The sequence below is a fragment of the Canis aureus genome, chromosome 5 (genome assembly GCF_053574225.1).
Source record: "Canis aureus isolate CA01 chromosome 5, VMU_Caureus_v.1.0, whole genome shotgun sequence".
Lineage (NCBI taxonomy): Eukaryota > Metazoa > Chordata > Mammalia > Carnivora > Canidae > Canis > Canis aureus.
Genome location: NC_135615.1, coordinates 52257949 through 52277821, shown reverse-complemented (window position 1 = coordinate 52277821; position 19873 = coordinate 52257949). Strand labels below are relative to the sequence as shown.

General features: G+C 40.0%; 1 protein-coding gene across 5 annotated transcripts in view; it reads right to left on the bottom strand.

Moving 5' to 3' along the window:
* NLN (neurolysin) overlaps nucleotides 1-19873 on the bottom strand; it is a 106695-nt gene that overhangs the window by 48694 nt on the left and 38128 nt on the right. For all 5 annotated transcript variants that reach the window (XM_077898000.1, XM_077898004.1, XM_077898001.1 and 2 more), the window contains 4 exons: nucleotides 19107-19255; nucleotides 7491-7598; nucleotides 4320-4422; nucleotides 3322-3482 (listed from right to left, as the gene is read on the bottom strand). In XM_077898000.1, coding sequence (XP_077754126.1) covers nucleotides 3322-3482; nucleotides 4320-4422; nucleotides 7491-7598; nucleotides 19107-19255 — 521 coding nt within the window. The remainder of the gene's footprint in view (nucleotides 1-3321; nucleotides 3483-4319; nucleotides 4423-7490; nucleotides 7599-19106; nucleotides 19256-19873) is intronic.

The window sequence follows — 19873 nt, the reverse complement described above, 5'->3', positions numbered from 1 at the left end:
TTTAAACTTTTATTACAAATTTAAAATTAGGTTCTTAAATTTAAATCTTAACTTGACCAGATACAAAACAACTTAAAAACTTTTAAAGGTGTATTGAGAAAAACCAGGCTAAAAAACCAAACCAAACCCAACCCGTTTATCATTACCAAAAGACAGCTTTAGGTAAAAATAATAGAAACCTCAGGCTGCATAGATAATGCAGATTAGAAGTTCTCCTTATTGGCTCAATGGGCAAAAGGCAAGCACTTAAAGTCTTTGGCTCCAATCTCTTGTTTATTTCTTACTGCTGGAAATTCATATTTACTACTTCTTGTTGGCCAGCTAAACCGGATGATAGTAGAGACGGTAAGACCGCATTTACTTAGTGCCCCCAGCCTCACGAGCCTACCAATTCTCAGAAGTAGATTGGCTGAGTTTGTCTCTGGAATCTTGTGGTTTGGGGTTTTCTAGCATCTGTGTGGGTCACTGGAGTTAAGTTGGCAGAGACCTTGAGGCAGCTGTTGATGTTGGGCCTCATCTTAATTTTCCTTCCTTTCCACTTCAGGCTCTGTCAAGAAGGAGCCCTGTGGGATCATGGTCTGAACCCCCATACACACTGTCTCACTGGTCTGCCTTGCTCTCCTGTCCGCTGGTCAGAGCCCTCCAGTGCTTCTCCCTGCGGGCGAGGGTTGGAAGAGTGGTTGCTGCCCATAGTCAAGTGGGAACTTGGTCTATGGGAGGTCTGGCGCTGTGGGGCTTGCCTTTCAGGAGCACTGTCCCAGTCCTCCTCCTTCCCCATCCTCACTATTCTGGTACTTCTGCGGGTAACTGTGGGGAAGGCTCCTGCAATGAAGAGCATCTTTAACAGTTATCACCTGCTGCATATTTATGGCCTTGAGCTGGGGCTCCACCACAGCCTGGCACTTTTGCTGCCTCCCTACCCTTTCCTCCTCCCACACCAGACTCCAGCCTCTCCCTTCCCTACACTAAGCAGGTACTTCCCAGGGTGATTCTTTTTGGCAATCTGGTATACAAACACCTTGGTCTCATTTCTGTTGATCGAACTGCATCAATTTCTTAAAGTGAACCACTTTACGTTCTCCACACCTTCATTGTGATGACCTTGTGGTGCTGCAGAGGTGAGGGCAGGGTCACCTCCCCCCAATTGTTGCGCGTGGTGACAGTGATGGTGACTGGGCCACTGGGGGTGCAGCTGCTTAGGGCTCTCTGGGGTCCACTCTCCTTCCCACTCTTGCCGGAACTCCCATTCAAGCCATTTTTAAGTGTCTAATTCAGTGGCACTAATTGCACTCAGTTCATACTATTAGGCAACCACTACTATTATCTGTTTCCAAAACTTTTCCAACACCCCAACTGGAAACCTGGTAACCATTAAACAGCAATTCCCCAGTGTCCCCTGCCTCTGCCAACCACTAATCCTTTCTGAAGAGAAATAGCTTTTATCTTATTTGAGTCACTGCACTGTTGGTTGGCTTTTGTATAGCTGCTTACCCTGCTTACCCTGTACCCTCACACACACAGAGGTTTGATATTAGGAATAGGGTACTGCCATAAGAAAAATGAAAAAATGTACAGGAGTAGAAGGTGGGAACAGAGACACAGCAGGCTAGGAAGCTGGCAATCCTCATTATACCATGGGCAACATTTGTTAAAATGATTTCATATCATAACTTGGAAGGCAGGACAATTACCTACTAAGTCTTAGCCCTAGGGGGACTGTTGGGGACACCTAATGTTGGTGCATGTGTGTTGCTATGTGTGGCTTTTGGAAAGATTGCATGAGATGAACTCAAATGAGAATTGTTCAGTTTACAAAGATAGAAGGAAAAGACTTCTGTTAACCAAGGTTTTGTCCATGGCGTACAATCTAGGACCTCAGATGTCTGGGGGAGCCATTGCTCTGTACTCCTAGGATCAAGAGAAAAGACTCACTTAGAGTTATTGAATTACAGAGAGTAGTTTGAGAATACTGTCTTCTTCCTCAAGCCTACTGTTTCAGAAGGCCCCAGAGCAGACTCTATTAAAGCAAGATGAACAAGATACAGGAGCCAATATAAAAAAATCTAGAAGACTTAGGAACTACTGACCAAAAGTATTACTTGGGTATAATCATTTTAATCTGAATCTGACTGGAAGCAAACAGACAAGACACTTACTACATTTTTGAGGGAATTATATTACCAAAGGCATCATGAACTTGGCCTACAAAAGCTTGTGGTTATTTGATCCCTAAAGCAATCCTCAGGCTTCAAACCAGCATGAGCAGGAATCTTGACTAGTAGCTGCCCAGGATTTGGTCCTAGAGGGCAACAGACAAGAAAGAATTCCTGGCAGGCAAAATCAGGGATCGTGCGGTACAATTGCTAATTACTGCTAGAAAAAAAAAAAAAAAAAGTAACTTTAAGGAGCTATCCAAGGACCTTCATCAAAGCAAGGAATCCTCACAATTTCTGCCAGTTTTTGAAAATTGGTATGGGCCTGCCATATGTCTCCCATTCTTTCCTTTTCCAAACAGGAGTTTTTAGTGTGGTTACTGCGTTCCTAATCCATCAGTGGGTGTGTGTGTTGGGGATGAACAGATCAGACAACATGCTCTCTCTTTCATAAGTTGCTAGATCATGAGGAAGCTACAAGTGGGGAGGACTCCAGACAGGCTTGTCTTTGAGCTCGAGGCAGTTAACTCGTTACGATTTGACATATGGTGAGTGGGTTCTAGGTGTGGCAAAAAGGTGCTCACAGTTATCTGGAGGGCCCAAGAGGCAGACTGTGGAGGAACTGGCCAGCTGACTCTCAGAAGGCATTTTTAATTCTTCCTTTTTTCCTTTTGGCAGTGGAATCCCCTCAGCTAAGCACATGGCTGTCAACCAGAGACTACATTTCCCCCCGTTCCCCTGCAGCTAGATATGGCAAGATGATGGAATCTGAGTCAATGGGTTGTGAATGGAGTTGATGTACATCATTTCAAGGTCTTCTTAAAGGTGCTTTATTTTCCCTCTTCCCTAAAGGCTGGGACATGGTGAGAGCTGGTATGGCCTTGGAAGTCATTTGTTGAGGACAGAGAGGCCTAGACTTCTGACTTGGTAAATGAATACAACTTTTGTTTATTTAAACCATTCTATTTTAATGAAAACAGCTTATGATGTGGCCACACCAAGGCTGCCACTGAGCAAGGAGAAAGTTAAAAGCTTTAAGAAATTAGGAGGCATAATACACAACTAGGCATATTGGTTTCTGAGCTGATGTCAACATGGGTAAACAAAGGAAACCCATTTCTTAAAATCTTCCACAAAAACAAAAGAAAGACAAAAACATTCAGAGTACCTCTTTGCACCTTGTATTAAAAGCCATTTCCATCTTCCTTCTGGTCTCAGGGATACAACATTTCTTCATGACAGGAAAATAGTGTGGATATTTTAAGGTAATTTTATACTTGTCATCATCTGTCTTTTCTAAACTGTCAATGAAATCATCAGGAAGTGCACCTGCAAAAAATCATTTTCTCATTCATCTATTTTTCTACTCATTATTAGTGTATTTAGCAATTGGCATGATGCCTTTAAGAAGCTCTAGGAATTCTGTGAAGTAACTGAGATTCAAGTAAAATAATGATAATCCTTATAATATCATTTTGATGTTACTAGAATGGGGGTGGTGATCAGAGGACGGTGGCTTAGGAGATGGTAATTCAGAATATGAATAGGCTTCAGTGCACTTGTACAGATGGTGTTTTGATGGGGAACAGGCAAAGCTAAGCCACAAAAGATTCAGAACAGATTAAGCACAGACTACTTAAAGTTACACTGTAGGAGATATTATAAAGCAAAAAATTTCAAGGCACTGAAGGCTGTTAAACACTAGCATAAGTTACCAGGAAATATTATGAAATCTCCTTTGGATTATCTCTAGAAATAGTATATACTCTTATTAGAATAAAATCTAGGCATGCTTTGGTTGTCTTTTTTGTTGAAGGGGTGATGAGTTCTATAGAAAACTACCTGATCATTTTTTTTTTTAATTTTTATTTATTTATGGTAGTCACAGAGAGAGAGAGAGAGAGGGGGGGGGGGGGCAGAGACACAGGCAGAGGGAGAAGCAGGCTCCATGCACCAGGAGCCCGATGTGGGATTCGATCCCGGGTCTCCAGGATCACGCCCTGGGCCAAAGGCAGGCACCAAACCGCTGCGCCACCCAGGGATCCCTACCTGATCATTTTTTAAAGAATTCTTTCAACTTTGATTTGGCAAATGGTGAGGTAACATTATTTCTCTAAATTATACTATTTAACCAGAAAAAAAAAAAAAAACAACCCAGAATTTTACCAAGTTCAGCCTTGGAAAATACAAGGAAGGTATCATCCTCATTGAGGTTTTTGTTGAAGTCAATACATAGCTCACTCACTCTTTTCTTCATTGCTTTGATTTCCTAAACAGAAGATACAGATATAGAACATTAACAAGACAAAACTTTCATTTTTTTAAAAAAGATTTTATTTATTCATGAGAGACACACACACAGAGAGAGGCAGAGACACAGGCAGAGGGAGGAGCAGGCTCCATGCAGGGAGCCCAAAGTGGGACTCGATCCCGGGACTCCAGGATCACACCCTGGGCAGAAGGCGCCCTAAACCGCTGAGCCACCCAGGCTGCCCGAAACTTTCATTTTTAATGCCATTGTTCAAACAAGTTTCACTTTTACATGAAGATTGGCTTCTATGTCCAGCCTGCAGGAAGTGTTTTTTTAAAGATGTGTTTCATAAAATAGTTTCTTGAAGTCTTCTATGCAGTATCTGTATCTGTATGAGTATCTGATACAGAGTATCAGTATGCAACATGAGTATCTGTATGCAACACCTACAAAAGGCAATCCCAGTGATGTGTTAGAAATTAGTCATAAGAACTAATTTGTAAGAACTAAATAAACTTAGGTATAATCGAAGCAGACTCTGGTACAGAGTACATACAGATAGTAAATAGTTGTTGGGTAAATGAATGACTGTAGTAGTCTGTTAATAATTAACATTTTTCTTTCTTTTTAAAAATTATTATTATTTTAAAGATTTTATTTATTTATTCATGAGAGACACAGAGGGAGTGAGAGGCAGAGACACAGGCAGAGGGAGAAGCAGGCTCTATGCAGGGAGCCCAATGTGGGACTTGATCCCAGGTCTCCAGGATCACACCCTAGGCTGCAGGCAGCGCTAAACTGCTGCGCCACTGGGGCTGCCCTAAAATTATTTTTTTAAAAACATTTTATCTATTAATTTGAGAAAGACAGAGAGACAGAGCTTGAGTGAGTGAGAGAGAGAATGCACGAGCAAGGGGGAGAGTCAGAGGGAGAAGGAGAAGCCGACTCCCCATTGAACAGGGAGCCCGATATGGGGCTTGATCCCACTACCCAGGAACCATGATTTGAGCCGAAGGCAGATGCCCAATTGATGGAGCCACCCAGGCACCCCTAATTAACATATTTCTAATCTTTTCCAATTCAGAGTTTTAATGTAGAAATCAACATTTGGTGCTGAAGTAAACAGATAATTAATTTTATGGTTGCTTTGGAAAAAAGGCTGTGTCTTAGTTTTATAGACTTTTGTAAACTAAGGTAATAGGGGCCTTAACATTTGCATAAAAAATATTAGGTGGGAAATCAGAGGAAGCAAAAAGGAAACCACAAGAAAAAACATTAAATGTTTATATTAACCTGTCTTATATTCTAAAGATGCTGGATAATGAAATTTCAGGAACCATAATGGTTCTCAAAGCATGGCCCTGACCCCAACATCACCTGGGAGTTTGTTAGAAATGTATATTCTTGAGACCCAAACCAAACCAACTAAAACACAAACTCTCAGAGGTGGGACTCTGTACTCAGAGCTTTAACAGCTTTGCTGTAAACCATCACTTGGTTTGGATGTCTTTCACACTGGTTTCCTGTTTCTAATGTTTACAAGAATAACCTGATAATTCTGGTGCACACTTAATTTGAGTCTGCTGACTTAACACATACTGTGCAGTATTGGTTTTGGACACTTGGGTTATCACCTCAAGCTCCCTTCCACCACCACTCCCCCATTCTACATTAGCCATGTAGTTTGGGTGGGACCTGATCCTATCTGAAATTTCAGGAATGTGACCCTATACCATTCAGGTAATCCCATCCCCACTGTAGTACTGACTGGTTCTGATTAGCAAGGCCTGGCATTCTCCTGACTAAAAGGGGAGTCAGGATTAGGCATATGATCCAATGCAGGCCATTAAGACATGAGAGGAAGTTTGACACTATGTCCTTTTGGATGGTGGATCTTCTAGTTATACAAGCAAATAAGTCTTTTCTATTGTTTAAACTGAGTCAACAGGGTTTTATCAATTGTAAATAAACATATTTCAACTAATACAATGCCCCAAACAGAAATGATGAGTGACCCAGAAGACATAAGGTAAATTACGTAAGTCAGATCAGTCACATTTCTCTAACTAGGTTGAGGAAGATACAAGGTATTCAAAGGGCGTTTAGGTGACAGAAAGGTACCTGTATCTCAGTAGTACCTTCAGTTATATCTACTAGGCTGACATCACTTGGTTTGGCTATCTTTCACACTTGTTTCCTGTTCTACTGTTTAGAAGAATGACTTGGAAACAGATCCAGGGTTGTATTTCCTGTCCAAGAAGAATGATTTAATTCTGTAGCTGAGTTTACTTCTGATAATGGAAGACAGGATCAGCATCAGACAAGAAAAAGTTTGAGGAGCACTTTTCAGTAGCTAATGTGTCCTCATATTCGGTTGGCCCTTGAGCAACAGGGATTTGAATGGTCCAGGGCCACTTATATACAGATATTTTTTCAGTAAATAAAGTTCAGTACTATAAATGTATGTTCTCTTCCTTTTGATTTCCTCAATAATAACTTCTTTTCTCTGGCTTACTTTAAGACAATATATAATACATATAACATACAAAATACATGTTAATCAACTATGTTATGGGTAAAGCTTCTGGTCAATAGCAGGCTATTAAGTTTTTGGGGAGTCAGAAGTGTGGATATTTTTGACTGTGCAGGGGAATTGTTATCTCAACCCCCAGGATGTTCAAGGGTGAACTGTATTAATCCTAGGGTATTCCACTCCAAAGTGCTTGTATTAAAACTCTCCATCATAAAAATTTTATTACCAATGACCATGGGAGTGAGAGTGCAAATCAACTACTAAGACCTGGAAATAGCCATAAGGAAATATAAAATGGAGAACGGAAAATAAGCCCAGCACATATGAAACAAATGTAATTTGCATAGGATTAAAAATTCTGATTATCAGTTGTCAGTCACCATGAGGTTGAAAGGAGTTGTAGAATTTAAAACCACTGACTACCAAATACACTGGAAATGGATTTGTATTACGTATTATTTTCCATAATACAAATGTGTTGTTTTCCAACCTGTTTTCTGTTGTATTTTATTTATTCTTTTTTTCAAATAAGAAAAAAGAAACATAAACTCACATTTTGAACTTGTTCTGGAAGATGGAGCCCATTCCTTTTTCCCATTTTAATTGACTTTTCCAAGTATCTCCTGGCTTCAGGTTTTATCTTACTCAGATCAGATGTTTCCTGAAATGAAAGGGTATGACAACCATTTCTGTTACAATAGTGCATGGGTAAATTATAAACTATGAGAGCAAAGCAAATTTATTCATCATCTCTGATGGGCTATGAAGCACACAGGTGATTACGAGGCAGGCTCTTTTGAAGACCTAATTTCTTTTATGCCTTAGTGAGCTTTGCTCATTTAAAAGGGAAAAATTAAATAAATAAAAAAGCTAAACAGAACTGCCTCGCCTCACATCAGAATAAAAAATGCCTGTACCACTTGAAAGTGTGATAATAGAAACATTTGCATAATCTCATTCTGAGTATTCTCTATGACCATGGTCTTTTTCAAAGAACGTATTCCTTATCACGAATCATCTGGATTTAATTTTCTATCATTTGCTAACCTGGTTCCACTTGAGAGGCAGGAATAGAAATAATGGGCAAATTCTACACAAATGGAGAATGGGATTCTTTTGCCAACATACCAAACAAGGACAGCTGGATTAAAACCCCAGCCAAAGGCTTCCAACACTTCAAAAATGCCTTACTGCCATTTGGCAAGAGAGATCAAGAGACTACAGCAAGCAGCATATGAACGAGTATCTGGGAAAATGAGTCAACACTGCACAAAAAGGAGGAAAGCTAGACAGAACATTTGAACCTGTATGCAGGAGCAAAACAACATCACTCAAAAGAATGGAGAATTCTCCCGGCAAAAGCAAGCTAATAAAAATACCAGATGTTTTCTCAAAACAGGTGGCAGGACAGACATGGCACATCTGGGTGGCTGGTCAGTTCATGGTCCCTGGGAGGAAATGGGGACGCCAGACAGACTCAGCAGGTGTAATGGATTCAGCCTGGGTGAGAGCCAATAAGGGACACGTGTCTCTAGAGCCTTAGAGACCTACCATTGAGTGCACTCTCTCTCCAAGACCTGGGCTGCCCACCCTTGAGTTTTATATTTTCCCAACTAAAGACATCTTTGAAGGAACACAGTTTTAGCTCCAGAACATGCATTTTAGATTGCTGGTGTAAGGCTTTTGCTGCAATCATTCTGCAGCTTTTTTTCATATTTTATTGCAACAGGCAAATAGCTGTATTTTATTTTTAAAAATATTTTATTTATTTATTTGGGAGAGAGAGAGAGAACATATGAGTAAGGGGTAGAAGCAGAGGGAAATCACAGAGAGAAGCAGACTCTCCTCTGAGCAGGGAGATCTACTCAGGGCTCAATCCCAGGACCCTGAGATCCCAACTTGAACCAAAGGCCGATGCTTAACTGACTGAGCTGCCCAGGTGTCCTCAAATAGTTGTATTTTAACTAAAGGTACTACTCGATACAGCAATCCGTATCTCACTTTGCCTACCAATACAAAATCGTAGGTCCTAAGTACTAAAGCACTTTTGTGCATACATTACTCACAGTTTCCTTTGCGTTTATTCACAGTGGAGGCAGAGAACAGTTAGACTCCTTTTTCCATTATAACCTTCTTTTATATCCTTGGAGAACTTCTGCGCATGCTGGCATGACTGGAGTTGGAACCCCCCCTAACTGATATTGGCACACACTGGGATCCCAGCAACACGTGCCTGCAGTGGGAAGAAACCCCTAATGGCCAGGGAGAGAACAGGGCTGTGGGCTGGCTCCCTCAGGGATGGCTAGCCGTTCGAATCACAGAGTTCAGGGGCATGTGATTAACCTGGGTTGATCAAGGCTGGTTTTAACAGCACCAGGAAGTATGTCCTGAGGTGTGGGGCACAGCAACCGGAGTTTCTAGAAGATATAATACTGGATACTGTAAGGTTGGGGAGCATCTAGGCGAGAGCTATGTGTAGCAGAGGAAAAAAAGTTCCCCATGAGGAGGGTCTGGGGAGAGCTGGGTAAGTTGTGAGGGGCCCAAATAAGCAGGCCCAGAGCCAGAGCAGAAGGCCTTCCCTGCAGGGCAGTGAGCCACGGGGCAAGTCGGGCACACTGCTGGGCAGCAGTGTACCAGGGCCTCGGGTTCCTGGCTTCACCTGGTCACCAGGGCCCTGAGCTTAGAACAGAGGCTCACTGCGAGGCCCACCAGCTGCCGTGAGCAGATTTCTCCCTCTTTGCTATGCTCGGTCAGGAAGGGCTCACATGCTAGGAGTGCCCGGCCCCGCTGTATCTCGGGAGTACAGAGCTGGTCCTTCAAAAAGCCTAGAAGCATACTCGGCAGAGTAAACTCAAACTCCTGGTCTTGACTGGGTAAAAACGACCGACTCCCTAAAAAGATAAGATGGGCATCAACAGGTACAAGGATGTTCTGAGAAAAATCTGCCCCAAATTAGGTCTAATTTAAAAAAAATGACTAATTATCTGTACTGAAATGTTTGACTTACCACAAAAATGACCCTTAACAAAATTCTGACTCAACTATAACCAGGCATCATCCGCCAGTCAGACTCCGAGCCCTCAGAAATCTCTGGAGGGCTCTCGTAGGAGGAGAGCACTTCTGATATGTGCTTCTAAAGCACATTCCTGAGCTGATCATATGAATATTCTCCCTTATAATCTCCAGGCAAGAGCAGAATCACTGTGTAATGATTTTCTAGGAGCAAAGCAGCCAATACTCTGGACTGCTCTGTGGTAACTGCATCTTCCTTCCTGAATAAGAATTTAATCCATTTGAATCTGAACCAGGTCTCAGACCTCCTTGGGTGAAGTTTCTCCTCGTTAGGGGTGGGGGAAGGCCTAAAGTGCCCTTGAGAAATTTTCCAGTTTATATAATCTGACAGTAGAGGCTCGGATTTACTTTAATCTCTGTGGTGAGGAGATTTAGTTTCTTCCTATTCTCCTCCTGTAACAAAGAGGCTTCACATGAAAGTGTGAATGTGGGCACATGTGCGCACACACACTGACACATATGCTCGTATACTCATTTTATAAACAAGAAAACTGGGGTTAAATGATCTTAGTTCACTCAGCTATTGATTAGTAAAAATGCATAGAAATACATTTTATAAATTCTTACTTTGGTACTTTCCCCAATATATTATACCACTAGATTATACCTTGATTTATTATCATTCTTTAGAATTTTATTATAAATCAGTGAACATTTTCTTAATTTCTCTGCAATCCTCCCCACCTTCTTTCTTTAAAATATTTTATTTATTTATTTATTCATGAGAGACACACACACACAGAGGCAGAGACACAGGCAGAGGGAGAAGCAGGCTCCATGCTGGAAGCCCAACGTGGGACTTGATCGCAGGTCTCCAGGATCAGGCCCTGAACCAAAGGCAGACGCTCAACCACTGAGCCACCCAGGCGTCCCTCCTCCCCACCTTCTATCCCATGACTGTTCTTTTCTTTGCAAGAACTTCCATTTCAGCTTCTAAAATACATAAATAAAAGATAATTCCAGTGGGATTTTCCATATTGTGTATATAAAGAAGAAACCACAATATTGTTAAAAGAACCCTGAAAATTTAAGATGGTATATTTCTTTGAATATCATCTAGAAAAATGAGTTCAGGGATTCCTGGGTGGCTCAGCGGTTTGACACCTGCCTTTGGCCCAAGGTGTGATCCTGGAGTCCTGGGATCGAGTCCCATGTCGGGCTCCCGGCACGGGGCCTGCTTCTCCCTCTGCCTCTCTATGTCTATCATGAATAAATAAATAAAATATTAAAAAAAAAGAAAAATGAGTTCATAAGCTTGGAATATGCTATAGCAATAGAAGATAACAGAGTACAGATCCCATTGCAAAAGCTAAGACAGAGGCATAACTTAATTAAATGTGTTATATTTGCAGTTCCCTTCCTGATTTTCCTGTTCTTTTCAACGTTATGTTTTCTGTTAGGTTTCTATCTGACCACTGTGAAGAGGGCATTCTTAGGTAGCTTGCCTGTGTTTGCGGGGTTGGGGGGGGCACAGAAAGGTCTGCTTGCTGACCACTAATTCAAAATACCACAAGAGCCCTTGCTTTGGTGTGAGCCAGAAGCCCAGCGAGGACACTGGGAACAGGGAACCATACTGCATGAAGACACATTTTAATGGGGACTGGTTCAGTTCCATTCAGCAAACATTCACTGAGCTCCTACTTATGCCAGGTACTGGAGGAAAAAAAGATGAATATGTTTGAGGTGCTTTAAGTAATATGAAGGGATGCCTGGGTGGCTCAGTGGTTCAGCATCTGCCTTTGGCTCAGGGCATGATCCCAGTTCAGGGATTGAGTCCCACATCAGGTTCCCTGTGAGGAACCTGCTTCTCCCTCCGCTTGTGTCTCTGCCTCTCTGTGTCTTTCACGAATAAATCAATAGAATCTTAAAAAAAAAAAAAGTAATATAAAAGAAAACAAAAATATTAGCAGCTAACATCAGTATCAGGTAGTGAGTGAAGAGAGAGCTCAATACTTGGGAAGCCCAAGAGTGGTATCTGGCTAGTAGGGAAACTAAGGCAAGGCAAGGCAGTTGATGCTTTGTATTAGGTCTGTAGGCTTTTAAAGCCTCACAAAGCCACAAGTTTCAGTAGTACTGAAAGTTATTATGACCAATAACTAGACTTTTATGTTTCAAAATCAAGAAGGATGGTGTAGGTTAAGGGAATTACCATTATCATGCTGATTTTTGACTAAAGGTTTTTCCTTCCCTTCCCTGCTTCCTTTTTTTTTTTTTTTTCCATAGTCTTAAAGGACTGGTTTGTGTATTTTAATTAGGCAGGCCTTCATGGCTGGTAGCGTAAAAGGCCATATAATGTTTAAAAGCATCTTTACTTAATACCATGACCTCATTCTTTTACACTTTAACAGTAAAACTTTAAGTCACTAATTGGCTAAGATGAATTGGCCTGACCAAAGCCCAGGGCTCTGAAAAAAAATATTAATATTACAACAGATAACTGTATTTCTTGATTCAGCTGGCATAACTGAGACTTTTATTTCACTAAGGAATCCCTCTTTTATGCGTATTAGTTAGCAGTTCACTGGAGTAAAATATTGCATGCCTGGATTGTCTTAGCATGGAGACACTGGACACTGCACATTTTTCTCATCAATACGGCTTGAAAGAGTGTCTAAGACTTCTCTGCTGGCTTCTTAGCTAACAACTAAGAAACCTTTGTCAGGACGGTTGGAAAAACCAACACCTGTGGCCCTGACTGCTGGCTTCTACTGTGGCCCTGGACAAGCTTTTAGCTAAAGGAATGAGGAAATGGTTGCTTTAATTTCTTATTCTTTTATTTCTTCTGGTAGAATTAAGGCTAAATTTAACATGTTAAATTTGCATGTAATATTTTAAATCTATAAATGAGTGGAATTACAAACATATGTTATAAAAACACATTAAATCCACCCTTTAATTTACAAAATAGAATAGTAACACGGCTGCACTTACCTGTGCAGCAGATAACCATTCTCCTGACTTTTATGCTAAATATTTTCTCCAGTTTTACTGCTTACATATACATTATTTGGTTTTGTTTCCTTTTGAGCTTGATGAAATGATGTCTCACTGTAGTGTTCTGCGACATTTTTCTTTCATTGCTACTAAGATTCAGCCATGGGGCTGCATGCTGCTATACTTTACTTACTTTCCTGATTATAAAATATTCCAATGTAAAAATACTAAAATTCCTTGATGCATTTTCTTGCTGATAGAAATCTGACTTGTTTCAGCATTTTGCTATTATAGGTAATGTTGCTATGAACAATAAAATTGTTGTCCAATTTCACAAATGCAAAAATAGGGATACCTGGGTGGTGCAGCGGTTTAGCGCCTGCCTTTGGCCCAGGGCGCAATCCTGGAGACCCAGGATCGAATCCCACGTCGGGCTCCCGGTGCATGGAGCCTGCTTCTCCCTCTGCCTGTGTCTCTGCCTCTCTCTCTGTGTGTGACTATCATAAATAAATAAAAATTAAAAAAAAAAATGCAAAAATATTTCTAGGTAAACAGTAAGGATATACTGAGTTATGAAGATTGTGAGATCCAACTTCATAATACTAAATTTTTCTCCAAATTAGTTACTACTCTAATTTTTTAAAAATTTTTATTTATGATAGTCACAGAGAGAGAGAGAGAGCGCGGCAGAGACACAGGCAGAGGGAGAAGCAGGCTCCATGCAACGGGAGCCCAACGTGGGATTCGATCCCGGGTCTCCAGGATGGCGCCCTGGGCCAAAGGCAGGCGCCAAACCGCTGTGCCACCCAGGGATCCCACTACTCTAATTTTTGAATTAACTTACACCCTTACAGGTAGTGCATAAACATTCCCACTGACTCATATTTACAGATACTGAGCATTGTTAAACTTATTTTTGCCAGCCTGATGAGGAAAAATTGTATCTTAATGTGACCTTCATTTGTACTTCTCCAATTATTATTATTATTCTTTAAAGATTTTATTTATTTATTCATGAGACACAGAGAAAGGCAGAGACATAGGCAGAGGGAGAAGCAGGCTCCCTGCAGGAGCCTGATATGGGACTCGATCCCGGGACCCCAGGATCACGCCCTGGGCTGAAGGCAGAGGCCCAAACGCTGAGCCACCCAGGAATCCCTGTATTTCCCCAATTATTAATGAGACTGAATATCTTTTCATGTTTAATTGCCATTTGTGTTTCTCCTAAAATATCTTTTCATGTCATTTGCCCATTTTTCTTTTGCAATGTTGGCCTTTTTTTATTGACTATAGTAGTACTTTATATATCCTAGGTACAAATGTTTTTCTAGTTCCATATTTTACAAATTTCTTAATTTAGTATTTACATATTTCAGTATTTGTTAGTATTAGTGTCTTTTCATTTTATTAATAGAAGTTCTTTTTTTTTTAAAGATTATTTATTTATTTTAGAGAGAGAGAGAGAGAGCACACACACACTAACAGCGGGAAGAAGGGCAGAGGGAGAGGGAGAGAATCCTCAAGCAATTTCCCTGATGAGCAGGGAGCCCAAGTCAGGGCTTGATCTCAGGACCACAAGATCATGACCTGAGCCCAAAAGCAAGAGTTGGATGCTTAACTAACTGAGCCACCCAGGTACCTCCTAAGTTCTTTATTTTAATGTAGTCATGTTTATCAGCCTTACATTTTACAGTTAGCATTTTGGTGTCTTGTTCAACAAATATATCCCTGCTCAGGTGTCATAAAGATTTATTCCTATATAAACTTCTAGAACTTGTTTCTCTGTTTGATTGTGAGTAGGAGATCCAATTTTTCCTTTTCCTATATAGATAACCCATGTCCTAGCAACAATCACTGAAGTCCTATCTTTTAGATCTGTCACCAAATGTTCCTCACTTTAGTTTGATGAATAATTACCTCTGTGGCTCCTGGGAGGTTACTATTTCTGAGCTTCAGCATATCTATTTATAAAGAGGGATGCTTCACAAGGTTGGTATAAAAGTTAAATTAGGGCAGCCCGAGTGGCTCAGCAGTTTAGCACTGCCTTCAGGCCAGGGCCTGATCCTGGAGACCTGGGATCGAGTCCCACATTGGGCTCCCTGCATGGAGCCTGCTTCTCCCTCTGCCTGTGTCTCTGACTCTCTCTGTGTTTCTCATGAATAAATAAAATCTTAAAAAAAAAAAGAAGTTAAATTAGATAACTACAATGTTGTGCCAATGTAAACTACTAACCACAAATTAGGGAGGAGGTAGGAAGACTATGGTATGCTAGTCTCAAGCTCTATTGTAATTTCATCCATCTATAGTCACCACAGGACTTATTTTGGAGGTTTTGAAAAATAATTGCAAATTAGTTGATACTTCTTAGACGGAGATGCACTGTCTCTTGAATTTGGGCAGACTGCAGGGACTTGTCAATCAATACAGTATGGCCAAAGTGATGCTATGTGACCTCCAAAATGGTCAGAAAATGCAATGTTGCCTCTGTGTAGTTTGTTGAAACACCCTTGTCAGAGTTCTGAGTTTCCATGAAACAGATCCTACTACCCTGATGCTGCCATGCTATGAGAAAGTCCAAAGTAGTCCATGTATAGAGACAACAAGGAGATGCCTTGACATAACATGAAGAGAAAGATGTCTGGTTGGCCTCTACATGCTTCAGCTTCAGCCACCACTGCCTTAAATCCATGCAAGACCCCAAGCCAGAACTATCAAACTGACTTTTTTTTTTTTTTACGATTTTATTTATTTATTCATGAGAGGTGCAGAGAGAGAGGCAGAGACACAGGCAGAGGGAGAAGCAGGCTCCATGCAGGAGCCTGATGTGAGACTCGATCCCAGGACCTCAGGGTCATGCCCTGAGCCAAAGGCAGACGCCCAACCACTGAACCACGCAGGCGTCCCTCCAAATGACTTCTTTATGAATTCCTGACCCACAGAAATGGTGACAGAATACAAAATGATTGCTGCTATATTCAGCCAGTAAGTTCTGAAGTAATAGGTTATATATCAATATATCACTAGAAGCCTTACTGAGCATAGATTTTGCATAAAGAACTGTGAAAAATAATTTCATATTTTTACCATCAATCCTAAGTGAAGAATAAGATGATAGCTAAAATAACATCTTATATCGAATTAAGAATATTATAGATCATTATCTACATTGGTGGTATCTTGAGACCTCAGTATTATTCAGAGCATCCTCATTTTAGTAGATCATGCTGAAATTGCTGACTTAACATAAATTTAAAATCCTATCACCCAGCTTAATGAAGGGGTTATGTATTACACCATGGTTGCCCTGTTTTACTTACAACATTACAGAGAAATATAAATAGAATACTTAGATATATCTAACTTTGTCTTTTTTAAAAATAATTTTTTTTAATAGAGAGAGTGTATGTGCAAGTGCATGTAAGCGGGCTGGAAAAGGCAAGGGGAGGAGCAGAGAATAAGGGAAAGAATCTTAAGCAGGCTCCATACCTGACATAGAGCCTAACATGGGCCTGGGTTTCATGACCCTGAGATCATGACCTGAGCCAAGAGTTAGCTGCTTAACCAACTGAGCCACCCAGGTACCCCTAACTTTATCTTTTAGTATGAATGAGATGAGATTTATCATTTGTTAAACTGTCCAATGCTAGCACAGAACTCACACTGATAGTTTTAGATTTTAAAAAGTACTGCCTAAATACTGGGTAATATATAGAATTTCTGAGTCACTATATAGTATACCTGAAACTAATTTAACACTGTATGTCAACTATACTGGAATTAAAATAAAATAAATACTACCTAAACAAATGCATCTATTTGTCAAGGAATGTGTTTAAAGGGAACTAAATTCACTAAGTAAGCTCCAGTGATTAAAAAACCCACAACAGTTATTTTTTATTATTCCGATCTAGTCCTAACAGACATTGTAAAAGCTTCTAAAAACGGTTGCACAACAATGGACAGGTATGATAATAATTACTCCTTTGGAAAAAAAAGAAAAAAATGATGGAAGCAACTCTAAAACTACCGTAAATTATTACAATAAAACCTTTGAGGAAAACAAACAAACAAACAAAAAACCTTTGAGGGATGCCTGGGTGGTTCAGTGGTTTAGCGCTGCCTTGGGCCCAGGGTGTGATCCTGGAGACTCTGGAGACTCGGGCTCCCTGCGAGGAGCCTGCCTCTCCCCCTGCCTGTGTCTCTGCCTCTCTCTCTTTCTCATGAATAAATGAATAAGTCTTAAAACAAACAAAAAAAACCTTTGAGTGAACCAGCCCAAACAAATGGACAAATAGATGAATGCACTGGTATCTATCTGGTATATTTTACTAGCATACTATATAGGCAGCAGTTTGTTCCCAAATTTAAAAGTATAACAAAGAAATCTAAAGTGACAAACCTCCTGTATCTTGCTAACATTCATAAAGATCAGAGAAAAACATTAATACAACATATTACATTAGGATTGTGATATCTTTTTAAGGCTTGAAAATCCCAAATGAAAACTTACAAGTCAGAATGGAAACAGAGTTCATCAAAGGAAATTAGAAATTCTGGGAAAAGGTTCTGAAATACATATATAATATAGAGCTAGAAAGGAAATCAGATTTTTTAAGGAAATAAAAAATAGAAGACTGTAAGGGCCATGATTTGAATCACACAGAATTAATAACTGGGGTCAAAAGAAGAAAATAAAACAATGTAGCTAATAAAGAACACTCATAAAATTATTACAATTTATGTTATTTTTATAGTGCTAGAGATGAACAGTTATGAATCACACAGATGAATATAAATCACAGGGGGGGAAAAGTGCCTGTTTGACATGAGAGAAGAGACAGCATGTACATCTCACATGTCTAAATAAAGTCTTAATTACATATTCTTTAGTATGTCACAAATAAAACATCTGAAACAAAACTGCTGTTTCATTTCAATTCTTGTCATAATTTGCTAAAAAGAACAAAATTTGAGATTTTGCATAAAGACACATGCAAAATTAAACAAAAATGTCTAGGATTATAAAACAATGGTTGTTTTTCAAACAAAGTGCTGAGCGTCATGAAAATAAAAATTCAAAGCAAAAACATAATGACAATGCTGGGAAACAAATCAACATTGGTGATGAAAAGATCAAAAACCCTCAAGGCAGACCCTAACTTAAAATATCCATTATCCATAATTTCTGTGAGTCCTGAAAAACATAAGGATGATAGACAGGAATGATGACTGTGGCGGGTAGTATCAACAGTATGTCATCAATATCATGGCCCAAACCACATGATATTTATAGGTAAACAACTCACAATCCCATTTGGTTGTAGCTGACCTGATCTAATATAAACCTTGCAACATTCCAGAAATTCAAAGAGGTTTTTACATCGAACCATTATGTTCAAGATGGTCAAAAATCCTTAGATTTATAGCTGTACACTTTTTTATACCTGGTCTTTAGTGTTGAACGTGAACAGCAACTCAACATAAATCTATAACACTGTGCTATTATAACACTGTGCTATTATATATAACACTGTGCTATTATATAATATATATATTATATAATAGCACATATATATATAACACTGTGCTATTATTATAGTATAACGATATGGTGTAATATAACAATCTATGGTATAACAATATATAACACTGTGCCCATTATTATAATAATTAAAAACAAAATCTAGAAACTTTCAGATACTTTTGATTGTTGGTCAAAGATTTTTACTTTTTTATTATAGATTTTGTTTTCTTTTTAAAGGGATTTATAACATTGGAGTGCCTGGGTGGCTGAGTCGGTTAAGCATCTGACTCTTTTTTTTTTTTTAAGATTTTATTTATTTATTCATGAGAGACAGAGAGAGAGAGAGAGGGGTGGAGAAGCAGGCTCCACGCAGGGAGCCCAACATGGGACTCGATCCTGGGACACCAGGATCATGCCCTGGGCCGAAGGCAGGCACCAAACCGCTGAGCCACCCAGGGATCCCAGCATCTGACTCTTGATTTCGACTCAGGTCATGAGATCAATCCCCAAGAAGGGCTGTGTGCTCAGCAGGGAGTCTGCTTGAGAGTCTCTCCTTCTTCCTCTGCTCCTTTTGCTTGTATGCACTCTCTCACTCTAATTAACCAATCAATTCTTAAAGGGATTTATAATATCATTTACCTGTAAATGAACAATTCTCAGAAATATATCTTCTCTCATGCTCATCTCAATATCAAAACGAGAAAGTCTTTTGTCTGCTTCTGTACTTGCTGCCCGCACTTCTTTGTCAGAAGAGACATGCTGAGGAAAGTCTAGCATGGTTCGCTCCACTGGCAATAGAGGAAAAAAAAAAACCATAAGGACTCATTGAATCAGGACTAAGAAAAATACCTCCTACCTGGATGAATGATTAACCCAATTTAAGTTTTTCATTTTATACTTTCTGTAAAGGTTCCTGAGGCTATCAAGAAATAGCATCTAGTGGCCCGGGTGGCTCAGCGGTTTAGTGTCGCCTTCTGCCCAGGGCGTGATCCTGGAGACCCGAGATCGAGTCCCACGTCAGGCTCCCTGTATGGAGCCTACTTTTCCCTCTGTCTATGTCTCTGTCTCTGTCTTTTTCTCTCTGTGTCTCATGAATAAATAAATAAAATCTTAAAAACAAAAAAAGAAATAGCATCTAATGCAGGACTTGGCTGTGGCAGAGCATTACTAGGAACAATCAGGGTAGACACTGTGCAGAGTATGTGTAGGGTGTAATTTATTAACTGGGAATGCAGAAGGATAAAGACATAGTTCTCCTAGTGACACATTTTATTTTATTACTATTATCTTGTATTTTTTGTGATGTATTTCATTGTCTGGGATGTGAGAGTATGGAACAATATGTGAAAAAATAACCATACAGGACAGAGCAACTAAATTGTCAAATGAATGCGAGAGTAACTCAA